The 19745-nt window shown below is 37.5% G+C and overlaps 1 protein-coding gene across 2 annotated transcripts; it reads left to right on the top strand.

Annotated features, from left to right (window-relative positions):
* The first annotated feature begins 93 nt into the window (after positions 1-93).
* LOC111599655 (beta-1,3-galactosyltransferase 1) lies at positions 94-19201 on the top strand. Of its 2 annotated transcripts, none has more exons than XM_030223773.1 (3): positions 94-438; positions 16607-17689; positions 18220-19201. In XM_030223773.1, the coding sequence occupies exons 2-3, from the start codon at positions 16706-16708 to the stop codon at positions 18613-18615; spliced, it is 1380 nt and encodes a 459-aa protein (XP_030079633.1). In that variant the 5' UTR covers positions 94-438; positions 16607-16705; the 3' UTR covers positions 18616-19201. The 2 variants fall into 2 exon arrangements, with proteins under 2 accessions (XP_030079633.1, XP_030079634.1); XM_030223774.1 differs by lacking the exon at positions 94-438 and adding an exon at positions 1388-1473.
* Positions 19202-19745: the final 544 nt, after the last annotated feature.

Here is a 19745-nt window from a genome sequence, read left to right as displayed (position 1 = left end):
CGTATCGGCTCATTCTCTCGTTTTCGCTCTCAGCTCAGCCTATCTCGCGTCTGCCATTTGGTGTTAAACTGTTTAAATTTCTTAACTGTGTGTGTGTAGGAACAAAGGTAGTGCCCAAGTCAGTGGTACGCCGGCAGCTCCAAGAGTAGGTAACGCGCGTACCGAGCGCGTATGAAAAGAGTTGCATAGTCCAAGCGCGTGCGCCACAAAACGAAAAAAAAACGTTTCTCTGCTGTGTGCAATAATATTGTGAAAAATTCGCGCGATGCATTTATTTAATTGAAATTAGCGTATATTAAAAAAACGGGTAAACAAATATGCCAACTAAATGCGTTTGTGCAGTGACAAAGTAATTGAAAGCAACAAAAGGAAATGTGAAAAATTTCCATTGGCCGAGCCGAAGCGACGCTCAGCATCAGCATCAAACGAAGCATCCTTGTGAGTGTCCCTCAGTGTTCGTATGTGTATGTGTGTATGCGTGCCTGTGTCGGCAATTTCTGTGTGCGAGTCAGTGCTTCACCCTCACAGCAGCCACAGCCAATATGAAAATGAAATATTAATATATGTATGTCAAATATCAAGTCGGAAAGTTTGTCAAAGTGCTATGCGTTTAAAGTAATTATAAATATCTAATATTTATAATTATATTTAATAATAATTAATAAAAATTATAATTTAGTTTATGTTGTCGAATACAAAGTGATTAAATCAATTCAAAATGCAACAAGAATAACAAACAACGGCAAAAGCGCATTTGCTCTCTTATACCTTGCAATACTTTAGTAAAACGAAAGGGTATTTTGACTTTGTTATTCATTCTGTAACTAATGCAAAAAAAGAAAGCTATGTAACTATAGGAATAATAGTGTTTTAATATCGTTAATTTCTAAATATATCTCTTAATATATTATGTGCCCCTGTCCCCACTAAAATATTTTAAAAATATGTGCACAGTTTTACAATCATATATCATAATGTAAAATAATTGCGAATTTAATCTCAGCCAAATGCGCTGTCAACAGGGTATTCGTTTTGCGAGTTCCATTTTTTCATTGTTGTCTTTCAATTCCTTTCTTATCCACAACGCCTACCAAGCCATTTCCAATATTCCATCCTTGTGTCAATATGCATGCGTTTGTGTGTGTATGTGCGCGACCGCGACCGCGACGGTTTACTTAATGTGCAAATAAAAGAGCCAAAGCAATGACAGCCGGAGCGCTAACGGTTAAAAAAGCTTCATTGCTCCATTAAGTGCTGCATATAAATTATATATTTAATTAGGCGTGAAAATGATGTTCACATTCATAATTCCAGACATTTATATAAATGTATATACATATGCCTGTATGTATGTGTAAATATATATATACTCAACTTGTACTATTTTATATTTGTGGACTCTCTGCCACCTGCTATCGGCGCCGACAGTAGCGATGCCGCCCGGCGTAGATGTCATCGCTACTTATCAGCAACGTAAGCATCATTTACCATTCGTTGTGCTCATTCTTTCGCACGCTCTCTCTCTCTCTCTCTCTCTCTCTCTCTTACGCATATTCAATGAAAAAAAAGACGAGCTAAAAATAAATGAAATCTAAGCGCATTAAAGACTAGAAGTAAGAAAGCAACAAGCTAGTTGAAAGCTGAATAAAGCTAAATGAAAATGAAATAATCCAAAATACCTCTAAAACTAGCTGCCAACTTAGTTAGCACTGGCATCTTTTCGTGTTGCGCTCTTATATTGGCTGCCGCGATTCCTTGCTGCTCAATTGGTTTTGTGTGTGAAATTTTATTGGCGTGTACTATTTCTGCTTGCTCTTCTTTGACAACTGAAGTTTGGCAGCGCTTTGCATGTTCGTCGCGACGCGCCTTGTGTGCCTGACCTTGAACAAGTTCAGCTGCACAGGCGCTGCCAACGGCGTCGCTATCGTTGCTGCTGCTGCTACCGAAGCCTTGGCCTTGCGAATTTACTTAGCACACACACATACCTGGCTAATGTGTTGTATGTATATATATATAATATTTATATTTATATAAACATATGTATTTGCTTAGCAAATACATATTTGTTATTAATATTTTCAGTAGCTCCAATTGCAGATACGTTGACGTTGACGCTTTCGCTCATCACGTGCTCATATGCTGTGTTCCACCAGCTTCCGTATAAAGCTTCCGTTAGAGCGTTCTCTCTATATATATAACTCTCGCTCCCTCTTGGGCGCGCTAATTGCTTTCTCTCTCTCTCTCACTCTTTGTGTCTCTTTTTTTCTCGCTCTACTCTGTTCTGTTTTGAATTCATCGTGTGAGTTTCATTAGTCATTTATGTGTGTCTTTATTTTTGCAACTGCTTAATTTGTTTGTTTGCTTTAAGTCTGCTCCGAGGAGATATAAAACAAATTGTACGCTGATATATTTTCGTACGTTGAACTCTAAGCGTAAGTTACGCCACAAACAGCCGCACAATTGTTTTTTCTTACGTTTTCTTTTCTTAGGTGATCTTATTCCCTTTTAGCTTGTTATCTTTGACATGATTCATTCGCTCACACACACACATCTGCGCTTGTATACGTGTTTATGAATTTGAATTTTGCTTTTCGGCTCCAAATCAGTAGCATTAGTGCCCCTCTCTCTCCGCTGAGCTGTAGTGCAATTTGTTTTCACACCCAATTAATAGAACATAATAAGCTCTTGAAAGTGCACTTAATGGAGCTTAGTGTTAGTAGTAGTAGTTGACAAAGTAAGATAATAAAATAATATGAACCTACCAGCCACTAAAGATACCCTGTTAAAAGCTTTACCAATAAAATGGGCGTAATCGCACATAGGTTAGATAGTAGATACCGAACCGTATCGCATCACTTTATCATATCATATGAATTAAAAGGTAAACAAACAAGTTGAATTATTAAATACGAATATGTATATTGTGAAGGGTATCTAACGCCAGTTGCCTGCTACTAGAATCTCATGTTTTTATCATTGTTTTAGTTTGCATTCATAAAAGTCACTTAATAACTTTAATGAACTAGCTAATGTACTTCAAGCATTCCATTTTATGACTTGTTTAATCTATAAGCTTAAACAAATATGTTTACAAAGACTGCCAGGCGTTAGCAAATATTATATATTCTGTGTTTACAAATGGCCTATCATTTCTCAATCATCGTAATGGCTTTCCAATTAATTTACATAGACTGCATAGACTGTAATATATATAAGAATTGCTCTTTAAAATTGCGTAGATAAAGGGTATATCGAGGCAAAAGAGATATATTATAGTAGCGAAAAGACATATAGGCATAAATATTTGCTTCAATTTATGCTTATAAGGTATATATATCACGTACATGTATTTGTCTAAGAAGTTTATTAAATTTGGCATATAGGGTATCTAGCTGATAGACTGCCGCTACTACTTTACTCATGCTTGTAAGACGAATTTCCATATATATTATTTTTTATTAGCCTTATAAAAGAATGCAAGAATTTATGGAAATCGAAAACCGATAAAATATTTTGTTTATGCAAAGTTTCTGAAGAATTTTCAACGGGAATATGAGCCAAAGCAATGCTCATTGTAATATCGTTTTCTTCTATATCGTTTTTCTGTAGAATCCAACTTGAGCGATATATAATGCCGTCTGCAACAGGAATCTGTTTATCGCCAACAACTTCTTGTGACTTTATGATTTATAAACGAGTTGTTGACTCAGCTCTCTGCCTGTCTCTCTCTCTCTCTCTCTATCTTTCTCTCTCAGTCAAGTTATATTCCTGAATGCCTGAAAATATTCATATTACATATATTCTCTTTGTCTGACCTTATGAATATATACACAAAAAAAGACAAGAGCTTTGCCACGCCTTCAATTTGAGACATCGCCTCTTATTGAGCGTGCGTGCCTGCCATTCGTTTGGGCCAAATATGGCAAAATGATGGTAATGGTGGCAGAGTAGCGTGTAGCAGGGGCTACAACTGGTCATTGGCCCATTTTCTTGTGAGCCGCGACAGCCGTGAAAATGTAAACAAAATGCGCGTAATTAAAATTTCATACGCGTTGAAAAAGGACAAGGAAATATTAAGCATAAATAATTAAGAGGCAACTTGGGTGTGCCCATTTGCATGCTATATGCGCATAGAGGCATATATATATATATATATATATATATATATATATATATATATATATTTATATATATATAGTTTATTGTATATATATAGTTTATTGTATATATATCTAATATTTTCTGCTGGCTGTTGTCACTTTTTAATTGGCAATTTGCGCCAACGTTTGTCCGTCATCAAGCTGAAAGCATTTGTCTTGCTGACTGCGCTCCTTTTTGCCGCTCACTCGCTTTCTCGCTCACTCCTAGCAGCTATCTCACTTGCCTTATCTGCAGCTATCTTGTGCCGCCATTGAACATGGTTTCAAGTGGTTGCAAGATGATTTTGCAGTTGATGAATCCAGCTGACAGCTGAAGGGCAGCTACTTAAATGGCTCAAATACAATATACACTGGCGAGCAAAACTGTAACACACGTTCAATGTTCTCACTTCAACGGTCTGTATTATCTTTTCTACTTTATGCATGATAATGATCATAGTCTTGTTTTGTTAGGGAAATATTTGGCTCTTTTATCTATAAATTTGAAGACATTTGATTAGCAATAAGAGAAATACAATAGCAAAGAGTAAAAAAAGTCAAATGTTACAGTTTTGCACTGCAAATATTTTTAAACAAATATTTTTATTAAATTTTTTTTAATAACGGGTCCACAGCCCTTTTGATTTTTTGAGGTTGTTTATACGGTTTGGCATACTTTGCGTGTAGCGTCGCACCATTTCAGGTGGAATCGAGTACCAAACGTCCTTCGTTCTCTCTCATAACTCCATCCTGCCATTTGGAGGGGCCGCATATTTCGCAAGCTGCGATTTCAGATGGCTCCATACATTTTCTATGGGATTCATGTCTGGAGATTGCGGTGGCCACTTCATAGTTTGAGACTTTTGGTTCAATAACCAATTTTTCGCCAAATGGGATGTGTGCTTTGGGTCATTGTCTTGCTGAAAAATGCAATTTTCAACAGCCAGACCCATGTTGCCAATGACTCCTCCCAAATTTTCTTGAAAAATTTTTAGGTATTGCTCCTTACGCATTATACCATCAATTAACACTAAGGGCCCAACTCCATTTGTACAAATACAGCCCCAAACCATTATGGACCCGCCACCGTGCACCGCACTGTATTTGCCGATTGGACTGTGGGATTCCTAGTCCAATACCACGTCGTCTGTCTGACTCAAAACGATTAATTTTAGTTTCGTCTGACCAAATAAACTTGAAAAAAATTTTTGTAGCATTGTTTAAGCTTTTTATTTGTAACTTATGGCATGCCAATAAGCTAGATCCCAATTTTCATGCATTATAGCAAAGTTTCTACGCAAACTAATGTGCCTTTTAGCTAGAAATGGTTTTTTTTTCTTTCATTGGCCTTAAGCCCCAATCTGCCGAGACTGCGACGGACTGTCCACTCACTGGCATTTAAATTTAACACATTAGAAGCTGTTATTGGCGTAAAGTCGCGATTGCCTGTAACTAAGTTAGCCAAGTGGCGCGTGTCACGTTGGCTTAAAAGTCGCGGTCGGCCTCCTTTATTGATTTTAATGTTTTCTGAACTGTTTTTGTTTTTAACACTGCACAGTCATGTGGCTAACACCAAATTTATTAGCCACTTTCCTAACGGATTCGCCCCTATCAATAATTCGATTATTTCCTTTTTCTTTTCATCAGCCATCATAATTATTTTGCAAATTGACTTAAAATGATCAAGGTTTATCGATTTAAACAAAAACAAATAAGTTTTAATGGTAAAAAAAGCTTTGAAACAAAAGTAAATAGGTTTTGCTCTGCGAGTGCAAAACTGTAACATTTGACTTTTTTTACTCTTTGCTATTGTATTTCTCTTATCGCTAATCAAATGTCTTCAAATTTATAAATAAAAGAGCCAAATATTTCACTAACAAAACAAGACTATGATCATAATCATGCATAAAGTATAAAAGATAATACAGACCGTTGAAGTGAGAACATTGAACATGTGTTACAGTTTTGCTCGTCAGTGTATATATATATATATATATACATATATATATATATATATATATATATATATATATATATATATATATATATATATATATATATATATATATTTTTAATCAAACATTTGCCACTTTAAAGCTTCTTATTTTCATTGCTTTTTAAGTGTTTTCTTACAACTAAAATGACACTTAAAAAAGTATGTAAACCAATGCATTTAAATGTCTACAGGGTATCTGCAAACCAAATAAAAATAATAAACTACGCCCGAAACTGTTGCCTACAGCATATCTGCTAGTCTAGCATGCTCAACTCATGCTTCTTAGTTACACTTTCTGCTTCTTCCTCTTCCTATTTTTCTTTTCTCCTGTGCCTTATCTGCATCCTCTTGTGGCATGGAAGCAGCAAGCTGCCACATAAATGAACGCAGCTCTGTGACGCACAGTTAATTACGCATACATGTGTGCGTGTATGTGTGTGCGTGTGTGTGTGTTGGCAGATTGTTTCCTGCATCTTCAACAAATTTGCGGCCTATGCAGCATATAGCGCCCACACAACAGCAGATGCAGCTACAGATACAACGAGCAAGAGATGCAGCTACAGATACAGTCACAGCCATAGCTATAGATATAGATATAGATATAAATACGAGCAGTTGACACATCCGGCTGGCTGTCTGGCATTATTATTTTGCATTTGTTGTTTGTGTGGCATAGCGTTTAAGAAACTGTCGCACCACAATCAACACGCGACAAGCAAACCGCAAAGCAGAGCAAATGGAGATCGAGTGGATGAGAGGAGGAGGCGCCATGGTATTGTTGCATGTTGTATGTTGTAATTGCGGCTTGTTAACCAGAAGAAAACTGGAGAAGTAGTAACAAGAAAAAAAACTCAAGTAATAGTGCTCTAGTCGAGACGACTCGACTAGGAGATACTCTGTGAAGAGCTGATATTACAATCGTTCTACACATGGGTTTTGCTATGGGAACTTAGTTGTTGAATAACATTTCTTGTAGATGGACTTTCTAATTCAAATGATAATGACATTTATACATTTTTTTTTTTGCTAAAGCGCAAGTATATAGTTTTTGAGGGAAATGTGGGGAGGTATCCAATATTCATAATGTATTTCTGTATTCATTGTATAAACCTACACAGTAAATCTGAAGTTTCCAACATTTACGGTATTTAGGCTATGCTTAAAAACGAAGTCAAATTATCGATTCTAATCGATCATAAGGGAATGGGAGGAGCTATCGAGTAATGTGACAAAATCGAGTTTGAAGTCTTTTTTTGTGGCTTACGGCATCGACTCAGCTTGTCATGCTGATCCATATATATAAATATATATTTTATTTTATTTCTACTATGCCTGCTTCTGCCCGTTACATACATGCTCACAAAGCCATTATACCCTATGTTTTCCTTTTGAATGGGTTCAGCGTATAAAAATCAAGAAAGAGTTGCTCTCATGCACGCCTCTGAGCCTCTGGTGTAACTTCTTGATGGGCGGAAATAACTTTAAGATATGCAATTAAATAACAAATTTTCGGTTGTTTTTCAGTCAGCCTAGAGCACAATCTGCCTATACAGAACTCGTCAAGTTGCGATTGCTATATCAAGAAACTCAACTGAACTAACACAGTTCTTAGTCAACATTTGCTTTCAATTCTGGCGATTACAACCCGCATCTGTGTACATATATCCATATATATACATATTTGAGAAACATAAGCTCAGCAGATTCGTACTGAAAGAACCCTCATTAACTTGAGCTTGCACACATTTTTTACCTCCAAGTCTCAGAGAAGTTTATCTTAACTCTAATAACTAGGCTATCCTTGAGGCAAGCTTCAGCATTTTTCGCCCCAGCTAAAATTGAGTTAGGCACAAAACTCAGATAAATTGTAAACTCGAGCTGAACACATACAATTGAAAAACATAAAACCATTTCGTGTAACCAACAGTCAAAAATAAAACAATTATTCACTTTCAAAATAAAAACAAGGAAAACATGTCCTCTGGTTCATCGAGCATCGATCCCGTTGAGCTGGACGATCCTCGTGTGCCCACCAATCGCGTCGTCGAAGATCGTCGACGGAACACGCGGCGAAGACGCGTTGGTGCCGATTTCGTGCGGCCCACGATTGATGTGATGCGTCGCAGTGCCCAGGAGATTTATAGACGTCGTCGTGTAAGTGCGCGCCAACGTTCGAGTGGGCAGCAAACGGAGACGACTACACGACCAGCTCGGGTACTTGTGCAGGGCGGACATGTCACAGTCCTGCTGCGATTGCTGTCAAGGAATCCAGGTCAGCAGGAACTGGAGATGGGCACCACAATACGCATGCGCATTGATCTACCCGACTCTCCATTATCCGTTATAAGTGCAGATGCCCAAAGTTCGACAGCGAATGTTCCTAGAAATACATCACCAGCAGATCTGCATCCGCCTCAGCGGCAGCGCCGGCAGTCAATAGCGCCACGAACTCAGCCTCAGCCCCAGCCTGAGCGTCTGCGTCAGTCGGAACCTCTGGTGGACCCACAGCTTCTGCTGGAGCCACAGACGCAGTTAGTGCCAGAGCCGCAGCCGCAGCCTCAGCCCCAGTTGGAGAGACAGGCTCAGCTGGAGCCACAGCCTGAACTGGAAGCTCCTCAGGCTCAGCTGGAGCCAAAACCGCAGCCGGAACTAGAGCTACAGCCGGAACTTGAGAGACAGACTCATCTAGAGTCGCGGGCTCCGTTGGCGTCAGAGCCTCAGCTGCAGCTGCAGGCTCAAGTGGAGCCACGGGCTCTGCTGGAGCAACAGTCGCAGCTGCAGCCGCAGCCTATGGCGCAGACTCAGTCTCAGGTAGAGGGGCAACGTGACTCAGAGCCTCAGCAACAACTTGAGCAACAACCTCCTCCTCCTCCTTCAAACTAGGGCTCGTAGTGAACGTAACTTAAATAATAGTTTCATGTGATAATGCATAAATAAGTGTATTAAAAGTTTTTATGCTAGTAAATTGAAAAATTAAAAAAAAACTAAAGCTTTAAATATATAAAAGAAAAAGAGCTTGAACTACGGCGGATGCTTGTATGATGTCCAGATCAACTATAGAGTTACTCATGATAAGCATTCAAAAAGGAAGATATATAAATAGCTATTCATTTATATGCTGATATATAACAATATGTATTAATTGAAAAAGATATAGATAAATGTGAATATACGAATTTAGCTTTTGCCATTTAGAGCTATTCAAATGGCAATCGCCAACTAAATGCCTATAAAAACATGTCTACAAAACTCTCGTCTGTGTGTTTGTGTGGCCTTTAGGCAGCTAGGTGCTAAACACATTTCCAGCCAGAATTTATAACAATTACATTGGCATACACACACACGCACACAATCACCTGAGTAGCACATCATATGAAAATGTTATTGAGAAAAATAACATGAAAATGCTCGCACATTTGTTTACCCTGCTATTCAAGCCAAGTGGCAGAGGCTGTCAGGCATTCAAAGCGTTTTTGGACAGCAGCCAAGTTATTTAGCCGCCGTCGAGTGAAAGCCAAAAGCGTGAGGGGGCCGAAGTTGCTGGTCCTACATTGTGTGTCTGCTGCAAATCAAACCCTCAATAAACAGTAGACGACAACAGCAAAGTTGGCCCCAAAAACTGCAGCGATATAATCTAACCTTCGACTTGAATGAAAGCAAAATGCAAAAAGAAAACCAAACGCAGTGCAAAAATGCAAAAACTTGCAAAAAAGAAAAACCAAGCAGAGTAGGAAATTCCAATGGCTGGCGACTGGCGACTGGCGACTGGCAGGCAGCCCAAATACCCTACACACTCCACTCTGGTCTGGCGGGCGACGTTGAAGGCCTGTCTGGGCCCTTATTTGTCGACTCTCTTGCTCTTTTAGTGTTATCATGCCACCAAGCGGTTCTTATGTGTGCATTGGAATGTGTGAATTGGCAGGGTGATTCATCGCCCACAGCGCCTTACATCAGTTTAGCAACACTTGAGTTGGCCAAACTTTGCCTTTCAAATTGAAACTGGGCCAATCGATTGCCAATCTCTGCTTGGATAGAGTATCGTGGTTTCATAATTAGCAAACATATTGTGGCTACAACTCTCTATAAGTGAATTTTTAATGGCTAATTTATGGCATGTACACCCTAGATTGATTGATAGACTTCATCACTTCTAGTTCGTATAACTCGATTGGCAAACTTAACTCTAAACTCTATACTTAGCTTTGTTTGGACCACAACTGCCTCTAACTTAAGCAAATGCCGACCGATCTTCGACAAGTTTTCGTTTTTAAAGTTCCACAGATGCCCACTATGTGTCGATAAGATAAAAAAGTTCCATAATAACTGCTAAGATAAAACACTTCCAGAAATAGGATTAAATTTTGCTTCATTGAATGAATGACATATTGAAGTTAAGTCTGTTGACTGAAAATCAAGAAATTTAATACAATTTTTAATATTTTTTGGTGAAAAAAAATCTATATATATTATTGAATTTTCAAAGTTAGCTAAAAATCAACAATTTATATCAAATATAATATTTATATATATATTTTTATATTTTTATATATACTTATATATTTATATTTTTATATATCTATATATATATTTCAAATTTCTTATGTCAATCTAATTTATATTAAAATCTCTCCAAATGTGAACTTCACTAAGGCGAGTTTTAGAATCTTAAACGTTGTTCGATTGCATTACAATTGAAATATTTCAAATAGTCTTATATATTGAATAATACAGTTGGAAAAAGAGCTAAGTATAACTTTATATATAGGTACAGTGCAGCCCAAATATTTCAAATATTTTCATACTGTTTTTATAAAATTTTCTTAAACAAATTTAAAATGTTCAATTTCGAATATTTTTTATAATAATAATTTTAATAAATATTTAGAATATTTTGTATTATTAAATTAAATGTATATTATTAAAGTGTACTATTAAATTATTTATCATGTTATCATATTATTAAGCTATTATTTTTTAAGAATAATAATTCTTATTATTTTATTTACTGAGGCAGATTGCCCTTCGCAGATTGTTTATATATACAGTAGGGAGCAAAAGTGTTTCCATAGTTGACACTTTCAACTTTGTGAGTCGATAATTTCTAAACGAATGAAGCAAATCAAAAAAACTTTTTTTTCCAATAATATGTATTTAATTCTTAACAAATTGCCGTATATAACAAAAACAAAAAATAATCAGTAAAATATTCAAACGAAGAAAACTGAAACAAAACGCATGTGTACAATTTTGCACCTTCAGTGAAAAAAATTTGATATGATTCTAAATCAATATTTTGCCCACAGGCCCTTATTAGCTATTACATTTTTTATTCAGTTTGGCATACTCTCGACCAACTTTTCTATGGTTTCCTTTGGAACTCGGTTCCACTTCAGTTCTACACGCTTCCAAAGATCGTCTAGGTTGGATGGCATTGATTGATATTGCCCGAGCCGTCGCTTCACGATTGACCACAGGTTCTCAATCGGATTGAGTTCGGGACTTTTAGCTGGCCACTCCATCAGCATAAAATCTTAGTTTTGTAACCATTCGCGGACAGTTTTGGCAGTGTGCGTCGGATCCCCATCTTGATGAAAAATGATTTCCTTTACGGGGTATGCACACTTGTCCAGAAAATTGGGTAGACAGGTTTTCAAAATATTTAGATGGTCTTCTTTTAACATTATACCATCAATTTTATGCAATGGTCCAATGTGCCACCAAGTAAAGCATCCCCAAACTTTGACATTGCCTCCTCCATGCTAAACGGTTTGCTTCACATGGTGTGTTTGAAGCTTTTCCCCGGACCTGTGCCAATAGTATTGCGTGCCATTTGATTGAAAACGGTTGAACTTGGATTCATCCGACCAGATAAAACGTTTCCAATCATCTACAGTCCAGTTCTTGTGTTCCCGGGCGAATTTCAATCGACCCTTGACATTCTTCTTGGATAGAGCTGGTTTATTTTGTTTCACACTTGCCCCATATCCAACCTTAGCTAGTGCTCTTCTAGCCACCCGCCGACTCACGTCTTTCCCTATGTCCATAGATGCCTTCTTCGGTGTTAGGAACTTATCAGTTCCCATTAGTCTGGCGTCAGAGTCCTTTAAGAGTCGTTTGCGGCCTTTAATAGTGTTTTTGGATGTACCATTGCGTCTTTTCTGGACTTCGGACACCGCTGAATGAAAAATATTAAGCTGATCTGAAGTACTACGAGTCGAACAGCCACTTTCAGTTAGGCTAATAATACTATTTTCGACATCTGACGAACGCTTCTTCATTTTTTCGCGGTACTTTGTAGACTAATTGCTAAAATTAAAAAATCTACTTCAAATAATAAGAAACACGTGGATTTCTGGATCATAATAGTGTAGAATGCATAAATAAAACATATAAGGGTAAAACTGCATGTGTATTGCCTATAAGAGAATTAAGAAATCAAACCAAAGTAAAAATATCGGAAGGTGCAAAATTGTACACATGCGTTTTGTTTCAGTTTTCTTCGTTTGAATATTTTACTGATTATTTTTTGTTTTTGTTATATACGGCAATTTGTTAAGAATTAAATACATATTATTGGAAAAAAAAGTTTTTTTGATTTGCTTCATTCGTTTAGAAATTATCGACTCACAAAGTTGAAAGTGTCAACTATGGAAACACTTTTGCTCCCTACTGTATATCTATACCATATACTATTTGCAATATTTGCAATTTATGGCGTCCATACTGTACCATTAAATATATGCTGCAAGAGGTTTTCGTCGCTGCAACTGCAACTTTTAAGTTGCAGTCGACGACACTAGCTGTCTCCCTATCGCCCTCTTCCTCTCTCTCTCTCTCTCTGCTGACGTCATGCTTTAAGTGAATTTCTTTGCAGCTTGTTGTTGGGCTGCTGCTGCTGTTGCTTGTATTGCCCGCTCCTGTGTCCTGGCCACAGGGTGGGGCGTGGCAGTTAGTTGCGTGTCTAGGCGCCCTATGCCATGCTCCGTCGCACAGCCGACAGCCGGCAACCCTTGTCGGTATATAACTATGTGGCGGCTGCTCCCCAGCCCACGGCAACGCATTTACATGAATGTTAAAATTTTATTGCCGTCAGTGCGGCCCGCTGGCGCGCTCCACCTTCGGGTTGGCTCATTTTTCGCTCCTTTAATAACCTTTGCCATGAACTTTGTAACGGTTTTAAAAAAGTAAAAACGAAAATAATAACAACGCCAGCAACAGCAGCGTCAATATAGATATTGATCTACACTTCCAACATTCGAAACACCCATTTCATCCCGTTTGGCATACCTTGCCGTAATTAAGCAATAGATTCTACATTCGATACTGCTTATCTTATCGCTTATCGATTTACATTTATCTTATCGTTGTGGCAGCCCCCAAAAACAGACGATCACACGCTTATTTATGAAGTATTTACCAAGTATTATCCAATACATTTGTGGATTCATTCGTTTTGAAATCAATTCGTCTCATGCTATACCAATATTGGATATGGGAATTTCTTGAATACATGTTGCGTTTATCTATATATTGTAACTTATATAACTATATGTAAGCTGTTACTTATTTCTTAATTCAGTATAATCAGTCCGCCTATGAGAATCGCATAGTAAGGCACTGAAAATGTCCGATTTTGCAAGTGATTGCTGTAGGAATATATAAATTGATTATATATATATTTGTATATATCATGAGATGCATATACACGCACACGCACTCAATTATATACTCACAGAAAGAAGGAAATATTTATGCACTTTCAGTTGAGAACTTCGCTTATTTCTGGCTGTACACTTAACGTTCATATGTTAGTCATTCAATCATTCACCAATGAATCAATCTTATAAAAAAAAAAAATATATATATATATATATATATAAATATTTCATTCACATTCATGGCTATGTGTTGTGTGGCAAATTTCTTTGCAATTGCTTATTTAAGAATGTAGACACCGCAAATTTCAATTACACTTTGCCAATGCGTGTGTGTGTATGTGTGTGTGCGTGAAGTTGCAGTTACGTGACCGTCGGTCTAGGCGTGCAGCTGCCTTTTGTGGCCACACGTGAAGACGTGCTTCCCAAAGCTGCATAAAATATTAAATTTTTAAAGAGACTGCCGGAAATTGAGGGCAAAAATAGGTCCAAATAAGCGAACTCGAGCTGATGAAAGTTCAGTTTAAGCTCCAGTTTTCATATACATATGAAAATTGATTAAGCACACAATATTTTTTTTATTAGCCTGTTTTTGAAGCAACTCTCTTTTTCACACTTCACAAAAAAAAAGAAATATTTTTGTATATTTGTTTGATTTATTTATATCAGTTTTTTACTGTCTGCGAACTTTATGCGAATATAAAATATATTTATTTATATTGATTGATACGATAAAATCGAGTTTGGTGGGGGAAATTTTTAACTATATCAACAATATTTACAAATTTTATAAATAAATAAAAACCATTTTCATTTTTTAACTGTAACTTTTTATTTTATTTTAATTAATTATTAAGTAATAAAGAAAGGTGTCATATCTGAGCTGCATAAAATATATTTATAAACATTTAGTTTCGCATTTGTAGAGAAAAAGATAATGATTAGTAAACAGACTATATAAAGCTGGATAGTCTATATAAGCACACAAAGCATACACTCACCTTTATTATCATTCTTTTTGGTTAAGTATGTACTAAAGATTAAGTTTATACTAAACTCTGCTAGTTCGTTAAACCGACAAAGAAACTCTTTATAACCGAAAAACCGTTTTCTGTTTTTTTTTTTTTAATGATTCGCTTAGTAAAGTGCAGTTAGATAAGTAGAAATAACATTCTACTATCGTTATATTTTTATTTTATATATTTAATCAATTTTATTTATTTATGGAATATAGCGTCATCACTGACGCTCGATTTTCTTTATTCAAAAAAAAGTTCTATGAAATCTTCCCATTTCTAGCTATAGAACAAAAAAGTTCCTACTACATTTATCTGTTCAAAATGTTCTTTAGCCTTTCCAATATGATAATCTAGCTGCTTTATATATTCGTTTCTATTCGATTTGTGCTTCTTCATTTATTATTGCACCTTTATCTGTAGCCAAGTTTTTATTGGCACGAGCTGCTGAAATGAATAAAACGGCCCAAGTACCTAACTGAGCCTCGAGTTGGTGCGATAAGCGCGACGAATTGAGCTGATAATGACGACATACCCTAGACAAACACGCTCAGGGCGGGGCATGCCAAACGTTGAAGTGCGTGTGACCACTCTCACTGTCAACTGCTGTCGACGCTTGAATCCATCAGGTGTCTCTTTAGCCTTGTTTGCCATGTAATTTGATTATTTCAGCTTTGCGAATACTCTATTACTGAATGACAGCAACGTCAGAGGCCTGTAGATAGGCCCAGTAAGAATAAGAATTTTAATTTTGACATATCTGCAAACCAATTATTGATTACACTTATCAGCAATCAAAATGAATAGAAAAGTCAACAGGTAAAATTACGTGATTAACGCAAATTGTTTTATGGGCTAATGTTCAAGCGTCAATTCTATGAAAAGTTTATTTCACAATCAAAAATTCTAAAATATATTTTTCTAAATTGTTTTCTTTGAAAAATATGCTTTCAGCTTTAAAATAAATCTGTATTAAACTATATGTTATAGCATTCCATATGGAAATCAAATTAGTTTTCAAGCTAAAATGATTTCAATTTAACTTTTTTCAGCTAACAAACAGCTTTTTTCTAAGCCTGAAAATGCAGAAATACTTGAAATATTTTTTCAAAAGTTCCCTTTTATCATTTCAAAGTTCGTTTCTATTTTATTGAAATTTTATATTATTTATACGAGACCTCGAATCTTCTGTCTTTGCATTTTAGCTTGAAAACAGCTAAAGCGTGCAGCACTCTGCGCAGCTATCAATAATAGGGTGTGGGTCATTAAATTGAACTTCGACTCGAACTCTTGGCCAACGGCTCGCTCGCCCACTCGGACCCACTGAGTGCTCGTCCTTTCGCCAGTTGCCAACACGTTTATAGCAAAATTAACTTGTCATATATATATGTGTGTGTGTGTGTGTGCTCCACTCACCCAATATCTCTCTCTCTCTCTCTCTCTCAGTGCCTCTTTTGCCAGCTTAGGTCATGGCGTGCTCAATTAAATTACTGTTTATTCTTCGCACCTGTGTGCGCGCCTAGCAGATAAATCGCTGATTGATAGCGAAGCAAAAAATATATATTAATATAATTACAGTATAGCCTGACTAGTATGAACATGACTTGGTACTCTTAAATAATATTCTTATAATATAAACAGCTAAGCGTTTTCTAAACGCACTAACTAAAAGCTAATCAAATGAAGTGTTCAGAACTTTGGTGTTTTTCTTAGCCAGTCTTTACTGTACTTTAGTTTTGCAGCACTTATTTGTATTCCATTAATAATTGTTGTCAATTTCTTCCGTTTGTCTTTTATCAGCCACGTCAATTGTCAAATAAATGGCAAAGCCACGCAGAAAACGCTTCCGTTCGAGGTGCAACCAGAAAGCAGTGAAAGCTCAGGTGGCGCACTATAATAATGGCTGCAGTAGTTAATCGTGCCACAAGCAACAACAACAGCAACAGCAGCAGCAACAGCAACAACAACGGCAGCAGAAGCAGCAGCAGCAGCAGCAGCAACATGCCTAAACGTTATTTAGGCATTCTCTTCTTTTGCTGCTTTCTGTTTATTTGGCGAACTATCACAGATGAGCCGCCGCCAGCCGCAACAGCAACATCAACATCCCAGCAGCAACAGCAATCGAGTGCCAATGGCAGTAAACCAAACCAAATAATACACGACCCTAGTCGCACTCAGCCACTTAGTAGCAACCTTAGTAGTTATTCTAATTATTATTATTATAGCCCTAGCCTAGTTAGTGTAGATAATGCGGCGACGCCCGCACCAATGGCCACAGCAGCCACATCATTCCAGCCGTCGCATCAACCACTGGATGCCAGCCAGCTGATCGATCTGCACCACTTTGGCTATCTGATGGAGCAGCCGGCCTGTGAATCGCATATTCTGGCGCTGATCCTGGTGCATACGGCGCCAAGGAATGCCGAGAAACGTTTGCTCATACGGCAAACCTGGGGAGGATCGGGCCTTACAGCTGCGTCATCGCCGCTGCGCGTTGTCTTCCTATTGGGAGCCGTGCCCCAGGCGGAGCCACAGCTGCAGCACACACTGGAGCAGGAGAACGCCAGATTTGGAGATATGGTGCAGGGCAACTTCCAGGATGCCTACCGCAACATGACCTACAAGCATGTGATGGCGCTCAAGTGGTTCAACAGCCACTGTTCGCATGCCCAGCTGCTCATCAAGGTGGACGACGATGTCTATGTGAATACGCCGCAGCTGCACAAACTGCTACGCGAGCAGCAACAGCAACCCGCACCGTTGCATCCGCAACAGCAGCCCAACTTGAATCGAACGCTGTCGCTGCGGTCGCTGCTGCAGCAACCGCACGAGCTGCTCTTTTGCAAGCCTGTGCTCAAGTCACGTGTGAAGCGCTCCTATCGAGTGAGTATTTAGCTGACTTATGTGAAAAGCCTTTTATAAGTCTCATATAATATCAATCCTACTCTCTTTTGGCTACATTTGAAATATGAATGCGAGTGAAACAACATTGCGTAAAGCCGTAAGATTATTTATCCATGGACATTCCCTTCTTTTGGCTTACAGCTAGTATTTACAAGTTATACCCTATGAATTAGCATCTTTTCACACTCATTTGGAACCTTCTCTGCCCAAAAATCTTATCCAAAATTATATAAAACTCGAGTCCAGCATAGAAAATTGTTAAGCTCCATTAAGAAAAGAGTCCAAAACTTGCTGTCACACACATTGGCGAAAGTGTCAAATTAGAAAAGTTGTTTATTTTTAATAATTTAGCCAAATTTATGATTTCTCTCTGCATTCCGTATGCATTATTCCTAAGCCAACGTAAAAACTAAAGCAACAGCCATTAAGCGCCATCTAGTGTTAGCTTTAAGTATTAAACTCTTCTAAATACCCCGCAATCAGCTAATCTTAGTCTCTCTTATTCGCAGTCAAAGTGGCGCGTCAGCTTTCGAGAATATCCCGCCCATTATTATCCGCCGTATTGTCCGGGCTTTGCGATCGTCTATTCGCCGGATGTGGTGCAGCGTCTCTACCAGGCAGCGCAGCGCAGCAACTACTTCTGGGTGGACGATGTGCATATAACTGGCGTCCTGGCACAGCGTACAAACACAACGATAACCACTCTGCAGCCATATGTGCTCTATGAGACGGACTGTGAGCGCTTGCTGAGCGGCGAGGGCGACTTGAGGCAGCTGGAGTTTCTGTTCACGTGGCACAGCATCTCACCGGAGCAGGTGAACAGCTTGTGGCAGTTGCATGTGGCACAGAACTATACAAATATGCAGCTGGATGCAGATGTCGGCCCGGAGACGGGCTTAAGCTAGCTTTAAATATATAAGGAGAATTTTTTTGGCTGTTTTTAATTCTCTTTACATTGTATTCAGGGTTCGTTTCCCTCTCTCTCTCTAGATATATACTTAAGTTGTTAATCTAGACCTTAGTGTTTAGTTTATTAGTTATTTAACTTAGTTAGCATTTGATAGTTGATGATGATGATGAAGAGGAGGACGAGGAGGAATATGAGAAGAAGTTGATAAACATTGCAAGTCAAGTGAACCACCAACCACCTGCCTACAATCATTCGTATATATCATATTTGATAGCATATATAACTGAAGCATAACGATAAAGCTACCGATAAGTCATATATAAAGTTAAAGCCTCTCTGGGTGATAAATACAAACAACACACACATACACATGCACATACATACATACACACATACAAACATTCGCATATGCACAAATCTTAAGAAAAACAACGCAAAAGAAACAAATTTTATTTCGAATAGAAATGAGAAATAATTGCAAGTCATGACAAAACGGCAAATGTTTGGCGTACTTAGTAAATCAAATGAAAATTTACCAATAATGTATTTTTTGTATTCGTCTATAGCAAAAATAAAACTATCTAATTTTTATTATTCAATTGAATAGAACAAAAAAAAAAAAAAAGAAAAAACGAAATACAAATGAGAAAAACGTGAGTTAATAGAGGGAACATTAAAGCCAGGAACGTTAACACAAATATCAAAATGAGAACGAAAGAAAACGAGAAATGTAAAATGAGTAAATATGAAAAATTTGTAACAAATGAAATTTATAAATGTCTAAATGAAATTAACTAAATGTTCAAGTTTGTCAGAAATTATATACATACATACATATAAATATATACATGTGTATATACAAAAGAACAAATGAATATAAATAAAGAAACAAAACTTACAAATTGTACAATGTAAACGATAAAAAAAAAAATTGTTAAATTCATTGAAGTGAGCTAAAATGGCACTGCTTGGTTCGTAGGGCAGTGCACACCATGCAGTGCACAAAGCAGTTTATTTTGCTGAACTGCGCAAGCGTCTAGTGAAATAGCATTCAGCTTTGAGGTGTGCACTTCGAGCAGCCTATGTTAAATAACAATTACGATAAAACAAGCTCCACATTTAGAG

Source organism: Drosophila hydei, unplaced genomic scaffold (genome assembly GCF_003285905.1).
Source record: "Drosophila hydei strain 15085-1641.00,03,60 unplaced genomic scaffold, DhydRS2 tig00000283-arrow-arrow-pilon, whole genome shotgun sequence".
Lineage (NCBI taxonomy): Eukaryota > Metazoa > Arthropoda > Insecta > Diptera > Drosophilidae > Drosophila > Drosophila hydei.
This window is presented reverse-complemented; position numbering and strand designations above follow the sequence as displayed.